The sequence below is a fragment of the Macaca thibetana genome, chromosome 11 (assembly GCF_024542745.1).
Source record: "Macaca thibetana thibetana isolate TM-01 chromosome 11, ASM2454274v1, whole genome shotgun sequence".
Taxonomy (NCBI): Eukaryota; Metazoa; Chordata; class Mammalia; order Primates; family Cercopithecidae; genus Macaca; species Macaca thibetana.
In genome coordinates this window covers 121174253-121187681 of record NC_065588.1, presented here as the reverse complement: position 1 = coordinate 121187681, position 13429 = coordinate 121174253, and the positions used below count along the sequence as shown (strand labels likewise).

Genomic DNA, 13429 nt, shown 5'->3' with positions numbered 1-13429 from the left:
TGCTGCACACAGGCCCCCCAGCTTGCTCTGCCCCTCACTGTATTAAGCCTCTTTGGGCCTCAGTTTCTCCATCCCTAAAGGAGGTCGGGGAGGCCAGGCAGGTGTTGAGTGAGATGAAGAGGCCCTCTGGGAGACGTTCCAGGAGTCTGTAGGCGACTCCAGCCTCTTCTCACCTCTGACAGCCTGGTGGCGGGGGTGGTGTCTGTGCTGGGGATGTGGGTACAGCGCCTGGGTGGGCGGGGATGAGGGTGGGGTTTGGTGACAGGGCGTGGGTGGTCACCCAGCTTTGCCTTTCTCCACAGGGTCCTGAGGACACCATGAGCCAGCCAGGCCTGGCCGCTGGGCCTGACCGGCCCCCCAGCCCCTACACCCCACTTCTCCCGGACTCTCCCAGCGGACAGCCCCCCAGCCCCACAGCCTGAACCTCCCAGCTGCCATGTGCCTGTTGCATACATGCATGCAGGCCTGTGCAGACACTCAGGGACGGAGCTGCTGCTGAAGGGACTTGCAGGGAGAGGCTCGTCGACAAGCACTGTTCTGGAACCTTCTCTCCACGTGGCCCACAGGCCTGACCACAGGGGCTGTGGATACTGTGTCCCCTTCCTTGGGTGAGCCTGGCCTGTCCCATTCAGCCATTGGGCCCAGGCTTCCTCCCCTTCAGGGTGAAACACTGCAGTCCCGGCGTAGTGACTCCCCAGGCAGGACTGGCCAGGCTGGGAGTGCTGGCTTCCTGTGCCAAATAGCTGGCAGGCCAGGCAAAGCGCCTTTACACAGGCCTCAGAAAACAACGGGGTGAGCACGAGATGCCCCGTGCGGCTGCCCGAGGCTCCCCGCCCACCCTGGCCGGACCTTGATCTCCCCGAAGTCTTCACAGGCACTGCATCAGGGTTTCTGCTGCCCGTTTCCTCCAGCCTAAACTGACATCATCCTACGGACTGAGCCGGCCACTCCCTGGCCGAAGTGGCAGCAGGCTGTGCCCCCGAGCTGCCCCCACCCCCTCACAGGGCCCCTCAGATTTTAGGTGCCCAGGCTGAGGTGAAGAGGCCTTGGGGCCCTGCCTCCCGCGCGCTCCTGGACCCTGGGGCCAGCCTGTGACCCTTTTCTACTGGAAATGAGTTTTATCATCTTTGAAAAATAATTCACTATTGAAGTAATAAACCTTTAAAAAAATTTGATGCTGGCCTCTGTGACAGCCTTGTTTGCTGGGGTTGGGGGAGCAGTGGGGGCCTCTGGGAAGTCCTGGGCTCTTCTTCTCTTGGTCAATAGCTCCTTTCTGGTGGCTGCCAAGAGCGTCTCTCCCAGGGCTAGGCCGCTGGCTTACCTTCCTGTTGTTTTTAAATTTCAACCTTGTGCAATGTTGAGTTTCATAGAAATACTGCATGAGTACGCCCTTGTTTAGAAGCAGCAGGGCTGAGTCCCGTCTTCCCCCCTCCCCCGGCCATGCCCACAGCCCCCAGTGCAGACGCCTTTGCCACTTTTGCGTGGGGCCCCTGGATGTGTTTCTGTGCCTTTATCTACAAATCCTGGTGCCCGTGGGACATGCCCCGTGTTGTTCTAGGCCTTTGCTTTTTGCTTGTTACATAAGTGGTGAAGAAGAGAAGCGGGTAAGAGAACAGCTTGGAGGCATCTAAAAGTTTTCATTTTAAGTGTAGATCATTGCAAAGGATGGAATTTTCTCAGATTGTCATCATCATTGATGTTTGAATATGAGACCATTTCATCAGTATTTAAGTGTACTCTGGATCGAACTAGGACAGGAGAGGATATTCACTGCCAAACATTTCAAGGAATACACGAACAAGCTCTTTTATGATCAGAAATGTTATGCCCCTTTTCCCCTTAAACTTGTATTTCCTTTCTTCTTCCCTCCTAAAGTGTTATCTAAATGATATGTATATTTGATGCTTTTTTTTTTTTTCTTGTGACCATCAAGAGTAAATTCTTTTAGGTCTGGGACTGCCATAACAAAATACCGTCAAGGCCGGGCATGGTGGCACACACCTGTAATCCCAGCCCTGTGGGAGGCCAAGACTGGAGGATTGCTTGAGGCCAGGAGTTCAAGACTAGTTTGGGTGAAATGGTGAGACCTTCATCTCTACAAAAACATACAAAAATTAGCCAGGCATGGTGGTGGGCGCCTGTGGTCCCAACTACTCAGGAGGCTGAGGTAGGAGGATTGCTAGAAGCCAAGAGGTTGAGGCTGCAGTGAGCTGTGATTATGCCACTGCACTCCAGCCTGCGAGACAGAGCAAGACACTGTCTCCAAAAGAAAAAGTACCATCAGTAGGTTGCTTAAACCATTTATATTTCTCACAGCTCTGGAGGCTGGAAGGCTGAGACCAGGGTACCAGCAGGGTTGGGTTCTGGTGAGGCGTCTCTTCCTGGCTTGCAGACAGCCGCCTTCTGTGTCCTCACACGGCCTTTCCTCGGTGTGGAGCGGGGAAGAGAGAGGGACAGCAAGAGCTGTGGTGTCTTTTATAAGGACACTGATGCTATCGGATCAGGGCCTCATTTAATTATTTTCTTAGAGGCCCCATCTCCAGACACAGCCACACTGGGGGTCAGGGCTTCAACATAGGAATTCTGGGTCAACACAACATTTAGCCTATACCATCTGGATTGCCTTTCAACTCTCAGGACACGATTGGTCAAAACTATATCACTATGTTTTATGTTACATATCAACGAAGCAAAATTTTATAGGAATGCATGTCCTTTTGGTATGCATTTTATATATATTTTTCATTTACAGATTAGAGTTGTGTGTGTGTACAATTCCATGAATTTTGACACGTGGATAGAATTGAGTCATTACCCCTACAATCAAGACACAGAACAATTTCATTATTCCCCAAGATTTCCTCGTGCCTTCTCTTTTTTGTTTGTTTATTTGTTTTACAGTGGGCTCCCATAATTTTTTTTTTTTTTTTGAAACAGGGTTTCGCTCTGTTGCCCAGGCTGGAGTGCAGTGGTTCAATCTTGACTCACTGCAGCCTACTCATTGCACCTCCCAGGCTCAAGAGAGCCTCCTGATGGCCGGGCGCGGTGGCTCAAGCCTGTAATCCCAGCACTTTGGGAGGCTGAGATGGGCGGATCACAAGGTCAGGAGATCGAGACCATCTTGGCTAACCCGGTGAAACCCCGTCTCTACTAAAAAATACAAAAAACTAGCCAGGCGAGGTGGCGGGCGCCTGTAGTCCCAGCTACTCCGGAGGCTGAGGCAGGAGAATGGCGTGAACCCGGGAGGCGGAGCTTGCAGTGAGCTGAAATCCGGCCACTGCACTCCAGCCTGGGTGACAGAGCGAGACTCCGTCTCAAAAAAAAAAAAAAAAAAAAAAAGAGAGAGCCTCCTGACTTAGCCTTCCAAGTAGCTGGGACCACAGATGTGTGCCACCACACCTGGCTAATTTTTTTTTGTAGAGATGGGGGTCTGGCTGTGTCGCCCAGGCTGGTCTTGAACTTTTGGCTTCAAGCATTACTCCCACCTCAACCTACCAAAGTGCTGGGATTACAGGCGTGAGCCACTGCACCCAGCCTGTGTCCTGTGCTGCCTTCCTCCCACTTTGTAGGGAAGTCCCTTGCCCCCATGTTTAGCCCTTGGCCACTAGCTATTTTTACCTTTCCAGAATGTTCTAAATGGCATCTACAACCTGTAACCCTCTGAGCCTGGCTTCTTTCACTCAGCACTGTCTCTAGATGCATGCGTGTTGTCGTGTGTAGCAATAGTTCATTTCCTTTCGCTGCTGAGCAGAACTGCATGGGGCGCACACACCAATGATTTTCAGCCGTTCACTTATTGAGGGACATGTAGAGTGGTTCCAGCCTTTGGCAATTGTAGTAGTCGGTTTTCACGCCGCTGATAAAGTCATACCCAAGACTGGGTAACTTTTAAAGAAAAAAGGTTTAATGAACTCACAGTTCACATGGCTGGGGAGGCCTCACAATCATGGTGGAAGGCAAAGGAGAAGCAAAGTCATGTCTTACATGGGACCAGACAAGAGGGAGTGACAGCCAAGTGAAAGGGGAAACCCCCGATCAGACCATTAGATCTTGTGAGACTTACTCACTACCAGGAGAACAGTATGGGGGAAACCGCCCCTACGATTCAATTATCTCCCACTGGATCCCTCCCACAACATGGGAATTATGGGAACTACAATTCGAGATGAGATTTGGGCGGGGACACAGCCAGACCATATCAGCCACTATGAACAAAGCTGCTGTGAACGTTCATGTACAGATCTGTGTGTGAAGGCATACGTTCATGTCCCTCGGGTGTACACCTTGGAGTGGGGCTGCCGAGTCAAACCGGAGCTCTGCATTTCACTTTTGGGGGACTGCCAGTTTCACAGTCGCTGTACCAGCCTGCTTTCCCAGCAGCTCTGCATCCTCACCAGCATCTTGGTATTTTCAATTTTAAAAACCTTCAGCCCTTCATAGTGGTTTCTCACTGTGGCTTTTATTTGCTTAGAAATACTTCTTGTCCTGAGATGAGTGGGACTTCCTCTCCACCCCCGATTAATTCATGTATCTGTGAATGACTGTCACGTATTGCTAGAATGAAACCAATTTTTACCATCAATTCTTCATCGCTGCAAGTGCAGAGAAGCCTTGTTTTCATAAGGAAGTCGCCGGGAGTGGAATTCTTATACTCCTGGTTAGTATGCGAATGTCACGCAGCCATCTGTCATTGGAAGCGATTTTCGCTGATCTCCCAGCTGACAGGTCCATTTGACCTTTCTTCAGATTTGTAGAAAGCAGCAAAGTGGAAACCACCGGCTTGCAAAAGCGTTTCTTACCCAATCTTTAGACAGGTTCTCGAAACCCGTGTCCGGGAAGTTCCCTTTGACTGGGGCTGGGGGTCAGGCAGGCTTTGCCTGTTGGCTGTAGAGTGGAGGGGTTGGGGGTCTTGTGAGCTGCCTGGGGGACTGGCAAGCAAGTGACAAGATCAGGAGAGAGTCCAGGCCCCGAGGACGGTCCCTTCAAACTCCCTGTGTCTGATCCTCTGGGAAGCTGAGCCCAGCTTTGGTTATTTGATAACCACGATGAGGATTTTGACTTAACCTGCACATACGACACATCACAGACACTTTTAACCCTTGCATTCAGGTCTACCTGCTCATAAGCTCATAAAACAGAAAAAAAGACAGTCCCCAGAAGGCATTCTGTTTTTTTTTTTTTTTTTTTTTTTTTTTTTTTTTGAGACAGGGTCTCACTTTGTCACCTAGGCTGGTGCAATCACTGCTCACTGCAGCCTCGACCTCCCAGGCTCAGGCGATCCTCTCACCTCAGCCTCCCAAGTAACTGGGATTATAGGCCTGTGCCACTACACCCGGCTAATGTTTTGTATTTTTTTTTGTAGAGATAGGGTTTTGCCATGTTGCCCAGGCTGATCTCCAACTCCCAGGCTCAAGCGATCCATCCACCTCGGCCTCCCAAAGTGCTGGGATAACAGGCATGAGCCACTGCCCTGGCCCTTAAGTCATTCTTGTGTGTGTGTGTTCCTGAGGGACTTAGCCTCCTGTGTGTCTCACTGGGTGAACACCTTGCTTCTGAGTGAGGTTTGATTTTTTTTGTAGGGTGTATGTTTGGACACATCCTTGGTCTTAAGCCCAGCCAACGACCTTAGCCAGGGCTCAGGGAAGGGAAGCACCGCCTGCCCCACAGCTGGAGGGCTGTGCTTTGGGACACCCGGTCCAGCTTCAGTGTCTCTGACTCTGAGCATCTTTGACTCTTCGAGACTTTCTTTTCATGCTCTCACTGTAGGCCCCAGCCCCCGCCAGTGACGGGACTCTACTACTTACTATGTTGCTTGAATTTGGCTTACTTTTTTTCTTAAAGAATTTTATTTTAAAAGGAAGGCAGTTGTATCTGTGAAATTATGGGTTCTTTGGGCAAGTAATATTTTTCCCATCTCCATTAAAATAAATACCTAACTACTAAGGATGTTCCTCCCTGTACCTCAAAGCGGCCTGCTACCTGCGATCTCGGCACCATCCCATGATTGTCTCCCATGCGCCCTTCGTCCTGCTCGGCCTGTGTCGCCCCTGCATAGCCTTTCCCCGCTTCTCTGCCTCGCTTAGTCTTCGCCATCATCGAAGGTGCAATTCCAGCCATACCCCCTCCTCCAGGAGGCACCCCTCCCCCATCACTCCTGCTTGCTCTTTTTCCCTATCTCAGGACTCCTGGGGCACTTTGTATCTCAGTTGATACTAGGATGTTCTAGAATACAAGAAGTCCTAATTCCAGTTGCTGTAACCCCAAACCCCAAGGACCTGCAACATAATCCCGGTACCTGCCCCTGTGCTGGAAACGAATATTCTTACCCAGGGTAGTTACTCACATTCATTAGCACTCCTTGGCTCACGCAGACACCCATTCTTTCAACATATTTAGCCACTGCCCACTACGTGCTAGGCGCGGGGGGTGCAATTGTAGACCAGGCAGAGGTGGCCCTTCCTCTCAAACAACTTGACAATTCTGCCACTCACTAGCTGTGGGACCCTGGACAAGTCACACAGCCTGTCTGGAGACCCAGTGTTCTCCCCTTTAAAGCAGGTGACTCAGACCTGCTTTGCAGGGATGTGCCAGGAGAGATGGGTGAAGTGGATAGTGTGAATGGAGTGGGCCGGGGCAGGGGTCCTCAGCTGAAAACAATGCCTCTTGGGGTCAGCGTGGGGCTCGAGGTGGCGGCCCCGTGGGTGGGTCCAGGGCCAGGGACCCTGTGTCTGAGCCACTGAGGCTCTGCCAGTCTGGTCCACTGGCCTCCCGGCTCCCACGCGTGTCCTGAGCCGTCCATTCTCCAGGCGGCGACCCTGAAATGTTAATCTGTCACAAAGGTCATCTTTGCTTGAATCGTGGGTGACTTTTCCCCATCCTGGCGGTAAAGTCTCCCCACTTGTCTCTCCATCTGCGATCCCCCGCAATCTGGCTGCTGACGCGAGACTTCAGGACGATTCCGAGCTCGGCCACTGGGGGGCGAGCTGTGCACACAGGTGGTCCAGAGGCTGCTGCCTAGGAGACGCTGCGGATCACCCGGTTCCTAGAACGGAGTGGATTGATTTTAAACCGGGAAGGCTGTGGTCCACAGCCTGGCGTCGGGAACCGTGACCCCTAGATACTGTATTTTACGTGTGTGTCTGGGCGTTTTATTCTGGGAAGCGTTTCCTCAATAGTCTTCAGATTTTCAAAGGGATCTTAACCCTTTCTCTCTGGGGTCTTGGGAACAAGAGTGACACCCCTATAACAGAGTGACCCGGGTCACACGATGTCTGCTTCTCCTTAGCATGCTACTCCCTGCTCCCAGCACCTGCGTGCTACTGCCTGCTCTGCTCAAGTTGCTGGGTGCCTTGAAGCAATTCATAACCTCACTGAGCCTCCCATGAGATGGGAGTGAAGATTGCTGCTACACAAATCTCTGAGAACCCCTGTGAGGGTGGACTCGAAATGGACGTGTGAGGGCTGGGTGTGGTGGCTCTCGCCTATAATCCCAGTACTGTGGGAGGCCAGGAGTTCGAGACCAGCCTGGGCAGCATGGTGAAACACCGTCTCTACTAAAAATACAAAAATTAGCTGGATGTAATGGCAGGCATATGTAATTCCAGCTACGCGGGAGGGTGAGGCAGGAGAATCGCTTGAACCCAGGAGGTGGAGGTTGCGGAGAGCCAAGATCATCCCACTGTACTCCAGCCTGAGTGACAGAGTGAGACTCCATCTCGAAGAAAAAAAAAAAGAAAAAAAAAAAGAAAAGAAATGGGTGTGTGAGCATTCTGTACAGAGCCTGGGACGATTATGAAAGCTCTCAAATGCTGAACCTCCAGCAAGTATTTATTAGACACCTACTGTGTGCAGAGCACTTGCTGGGCTCTGAGAGAGAGTCAAACTCTGAGAAGTCTGTGTCAATTCATTCATTCCTTCATTCAGCAAACGCTGTTTGGGTGCTCACTGTGCGCCACACACCCTCATATGTATTGCGAATCAGCTTCAGTTACGTTCCCCAGAAGCAGACGCTGAGACCAAGATTCCTGGCCAGGGAGTGTCCCAGGAGGGCAAAGGGGACTCTAGCAGCCCAGGGTCATGGACAGCTCTCAAAGGCAGACCAACAGGTCTTGGGTTTTGGATGCAAAAATGCTCCAAAGTCAGGGGTGTGCAAATACAGTTAAAAGAGTATTCATTTGAATCTGCTTAAAACACCAAGGGTATCCGCTTCAGAATTACAGAGGTGACAGGGTGCGGTGGCTCACCCCTGTAATCCCAGCACTTTGGGAGGCCAAGGTGGGTGGATTGCTTGAGGTCAGGAGTTTGAGACCAGCCTGGGCAACATAGCAAAACCCCGTCTCTACTGAAAATACAAAAATTAGCCAGGTGTGGTGGTGTGTGCCTGTAATCCCAGCTATGTAATCTGAGCCACAAGAATCGCTTGAACCTGGGAGGCGGAGGTTGCAGTGAGCCGAGATCTCACCACTGCACTCCAGCCTGGGTGACAGAGCGAGACTCCATCTCAAAAAAAAAAAAAAAAAAGAAAGAAAATGAAAGAAAAACAACAACAACAAAGTTGGACAAAGATAGAAAGCTCCTTGCCCTCACAAACTTGCCTTCTAGTGGGAGAGACAGCTGGCAAGTAAATGCATGAGTGAGGTCATGCATGAGTAAGGTCACTCATGAGTAAGGTCACGTATGAGTAAGGTCACTCTGGGAAGCAACAATGCCAGGACAGAAAGAAAAGCAGGGGGTGCGCTGGAGAAGAGGTGCTGTGCAGGGGGCCTACTTAGATGAGAGCGCATTTCCAGAAGTTTCCTCTGAGAAGTGCCGACTCCTGAAGGCTTCATGGGAATCTGGAGAAGAGCGCTCCAGGAACCGGGAAGTATATGTGCAAAGGGCCTGGGGTAGTGACATGCAGAACAGAAACAGTGCGCTGTGACTGGAGCCCAGAGGGTGGGCCTGGGTGAGAGAAACGCAAACTGCTTTTCCTCCTCTGTTTGCCCCGAAACAATCAACACAGAAGACTTCTGTGACCAAATATGGGGGCCTCCTCCACCACAGATGAAATGAACAACTAATTCTGCAGTGGGCGCCAGCCAGGGGCCCTCTGATTCAACTCAATTCTGCCGCTGTCTACCTGGAGGCAGTGTCAGACCCCACAGGTCGAGGGTTCAGACCCCAGGGCGACCCCTCACTCCCGATGCCCGTCTCAAGCCCTGGGTTGCGTCACCTGTGCTTCTGACAGACCAGCTGTAAATGGAGGCTCCCACGACCCTGTCTTTGAGTTCAATTAATTTGCTAGAGCAGCTCACAGGGCTCAGGGAAGCACTGAGCTTATTTATTATAAAGGATGTTACAAGGAGACAGATGAAGAGATGCTAGGGAGCGGCACGGGGGAGGGGCACGGGGGAGGGGCACGGGGAGGGGCGTGGAGCTGCTATGCTCTCCAGGGCACCACCCTCCAGGAGCCTTCCCATGCTCAAAAACTCTGTCCTCTTCAGTTTTTATGGAGGTTTCATTAGGTGGGCATAATTTTTAAAATTATTTTAAATTTTTAATTTTTGTGGGTTCATAGTGTTATACATTTGTGGGGTGCATGAGATGTGTTGACACTGGCATGCAATGTGACATAATCACATCATGGGAAGGGCATATCCACCCCTTCAAGGATTTAGCCTTTGTGTTACAAACAATCCAATTACACTCCTTCAGTTAACTTAAAAATACGCAATCAAGTTTTTCTTGACTATAGTCACCCTGTTGTGTGATCAAATAGTAGGTCTTATTCATTCTTTCTCTCTGTGTATGTTTTTTGTATACGTGGGTGTGATGGATTAAACCACAGGCCCTTGGTGATCAGTTTGACCTTCAGCCTCTCTCCCCTCACTGGAGGTTGGGGTGGGGCTGAAAGTCCCAGCCCTCTAGCACTGACTTGGTTTTTTCTGAGACCAGTCCCCATCCTGAAGCTGCCTAGGGGTTGCCAGCCACCAGTGAGTCATTGGCAAACAAAAGGACATCACTTTGGAGATTCCAAGGATTTTAGGGGCAGAAGACCAAATAAATATTTTACACTGTCACAGTGGGAGGGGTTGGAGGGAGATGGAGGTGGGGAGCTGGGGAGTCTTGCAGTTAGGATTTTAAGTACAGTGGGAAACCACTGGAGATTTTTCAGTCGGGGAGGGCCGCGTTTGCTGTTTGTTTCTGCTGTGGGAGAGGCTGTGGGGGCAGGCGTGGACGCTGGAGGTCCGGCTGGAGGCAGTGGCCCTCCTCCTGGTGACAGGTGGTGGTGGTGGCCTGGGCCAGGGTGGGGCAGTGGATGAAGAGGGGACAGATGCGGGGTGTATTTTTAGGGGCTGGAGCTCATAGAACATGGTGCTAAACTGGATGTGGGAAGTGAGGGGCGAGGAGGCGCCCAGTGAGACTCTCCAGTGTCTGAGCCTGACAGCCAAGGGGAGGGAGGGGCCGCTTTTTGTTAGTTTTCATTTGTTTTTGTTTGTTTGTTGTTTGTTTTATTTTTTGAGACAGAGTCTTGCTCTGTCGCCCAGGCTGGAGTGCAGTGGCGTGATCTCGGTTCACTGCAACCTCTGCCTCCCGGGTTCAAGCGATTCTCCTGCCTCAGCCTCCCAAGTAGCTGGAATCACAGGTGCCCATCACCCACGCCCGCCTAATTTTTGTAGTTTTAGTTGAGATGGGGTTTCGCCTTGTTGGCCAGGCTGGTCTCAAACTCCTGACCTTGTGATCTGCCCGCCTTGGCCTCTCAAAGTGTTGGGATTATAGGCGTGAGCCACCGCGCCTGGACATTTTCATTTGTTTTTGAGACAGGGTTTCTGTCATCCAGGCTGGAATGCAGCGGTGTGATCATAGTTCACTGTAGCCTCGAACTCCTGGGCTCAAGTGATCCTCCTGCCTCAGCCTTCGGAGTAGCTGGGTCTACAGGCACATGCCAGGACACCTGGCTAATTTTAAAATTAATTATTATTATTATTATTATTTTTAGAAAGAGGGTCCCACTGTGTTGCCCAGGCTGGTCTCGAACTCCTGGCCTCAAGCGATCGGCCCACCTTAGCCTCCCAAAGTGCTGAGATTACAGGTGTGAGCCAGAGGGAGGTGCCACTAACTGAGGAAGGAGGCAAGAAGGTGGGGCTGGGAGCAAGTAGGGTCGCCGTCCCCCAGTGCAGACCCAGGCTTAGCTCAGCATGGATTGAATGACTGTGAACTCCCTGTGGGGGCTGCAGAGGGAGGAGTCAGCACCTTGAGGTTCTTGTGTCACCCACACCGGATTCGTCCTCTATCCCAATCCACCCACCCCCAGGGCGTCTGGAATGTGAAAGGCCAGAGAGAGAAAGCACCACCAGGAATCCCAACATAGCTACAGCACCAATAACAGCAGGCCCCTTTGATGCTCAGGGGAGCACATGTTTCATGGAGCTTCCAATGGCCTGTACAGCAGGGAGTCTTGAGGGGACCATTTCACAGATGGGAAGACGGAGGCTGAGGGGTGGGGCTATATTTGCAAGGTGGATCTTTATTTGTGTGCGAACATTTGGTCGCGCTGTCTCCCTCTTTAGACTTTACGCTGCTGAAGGCAGCCACCGGAGTTATGTGGGCTTCATGGTTCATGGGGCATGCATGCAAATCAGTCTTTACTGAGTTAAAGAATAAATGATCTGGGGTGTAGCGAGATTGGGGAGGTGGTTGCGGGAGGGTTCTGCAGACCTGCCCAGGGCCAGCCAGAGGCCGCACGTGCTGACTGTGGCCGCCAGGGGGCGCTGTGGGTCCAGCCTCGCAGGGCGGCCCCGATCCAGGTGCGGAGGCCCCAGCAATCCGGGTCTCTCTGGCGGTCCCAGGGGTGGGAAACGTCGTTGTTTCAGGGTCCGTACGTAGCAAAGATAAAAAATGACAAACTAATGAACTAGGGCTGCAAGAACTATGTTCTCTTGTATGTTTACATGTAAAAATTTAACAGCTTCCGTACATGAAATAGTCCTGCAATATATTTTTGTTAAGTTACAGGGCTTGCAAAATTCTTAATGAACCATGTCCAGAGAGGGCAAGATTTAAAAAGGGGAAATTATCACAGTTCTTTTAATATTGGCGGTGTGGGGCTTTAGGACAGTACATTCAAGATCTTCTCCAAAATCTGATTTGTGGTGTTCTTGTGAACGCAAAGTCCGGACCAAATGGCTGATTGTGGTCTCCCAGGGATGGGCAATCCTGATCCAAACCTCAGATGCCCAGAAGGTATAAAATCTCAACACGGGGCCAGGCGTGGCGGCTCACTAATCCTGGCACTTTGGGAGGCCGAGGTGGGCGGATCACCTGAGGCCAGGAGTTCAAGACCAGCCTGGCCAACATGGTGAAACTTCGTCTCTACCAAAAATACAAAAATTAGCTGGGCATGGTGAGCACCTGTAATCCCAGATACGGGGGAGGCTGAGGCAGGAGAATCACTGGAACCTGGGAGGCGGAGGTTGCAGTGAGCTGAGACTGTGCCACTATACTCCAGCCTGGGCAACAGAGTGAGACTCTGTCCCAAAAAAAAAAAAAAAAAAAAAAAAAAAAGGGAAAGAAAAAAAAAAAAAGAAAATCTCAATGCCGGCCACTCCCAGCCCAGTCAGGCAAGCTTAGCTCTGGCATCCTGGCTTGCTCTCCTGGAACAGACTGTTGCTAGCATTCATCGAACCTTTCTAAGTGCCATGCACTATTTTAAACCCTTGGCATATGCTCACTTAGTTTTCATCATGGCAGGTGAGTGCTGTTATCATCATCATCATCTTCATTTTACAGATGAGGAAACTGAGGCACAGAGAGGCGAGGTCATTGTCCAAGGTCTTATGGCTGGAAAGGGTCAGAGTCTGGATATGAATATTGGCAACTGGTTGGGGGGCATGCATGCTTATCAGCTACTTTGCATACCTCCTCATTGAGGGCGAACCAGAGCTTGCTGTGGGTGCTGGCTGAGGCATCCCACTTTATCTTACCCCTTATCCCAAGTGAAACTGAACTTGGGAACCCAACTGCAAGAAACATCATCTCCAAGCAATGGCAATGAATGCACACAGGTCCTGGCTCTGGAGCTTCTGAGGAGCCTGGGAGAGGAAAGGAGGTTGCAAGGCCCATTTCCCCCAAATCCAATCCCAGCTCCATCTAGAAAAAGGTCCCACATACCAAGCATGTGTCCAATCACTCCAGAAAAGCCCCTGGCAGGGGAGCATCCAGGCTCATTCCAGAGAGGTCGAGAATGGAAGGGAAAGAAGAGGAGTAAGAATAAACATGTCTAAAAATAGTGCTTGGATCTCTGAAACCCACAACAAAACAGGAAAGAGAGGGCAGGAGAACTGGGAGGGAGAAGCCTGGAGGTTTGGCTGAGGGAAGAATAAGGTGCACTGCCCTGGTGGCGGTTGTTTCTCTGATTTTCCTCTCTGAAGTCTTAGGAGCCAGGCTGGCT

At 51.2% G+C, this 13429-nt stretch overlaps 2 protein-coding genes across 3 annotated transcripts in view; one reads left to right on the top strand and one right to left on the bottom strand.

Moving 5' to 3' along the window:
- The window catches only part of SCARB1 (scavenger receptor class B member 1), an 88782-nt gene extending 87610 nt beyond the window's left edge, over positions 1-1172 (top strand). For both annotated transcript variants that reach the window (XM_050748015.1, XM_050748013.1), the window contains exon 12: positions 303-1172. In XM_050748015.1, coding sequence (XP_050603972.1) covers positions 303-422 — 120 coding nt within the window. In that variant the 3' untranslated portion in view covers positions 423-1172. The remainder of the gene's footprint in view (positions 1-302) is intronic.
- The window catches only part of TMEM132B (transmembrane protein 132B), a 1306862-nt gene that overhangs the window by 887449 nt on the left and 405984 nt on the right, over positions 1-13429 (bottom strand). The gene's annotated exons all lie outside the window — the stretch shown is intronic.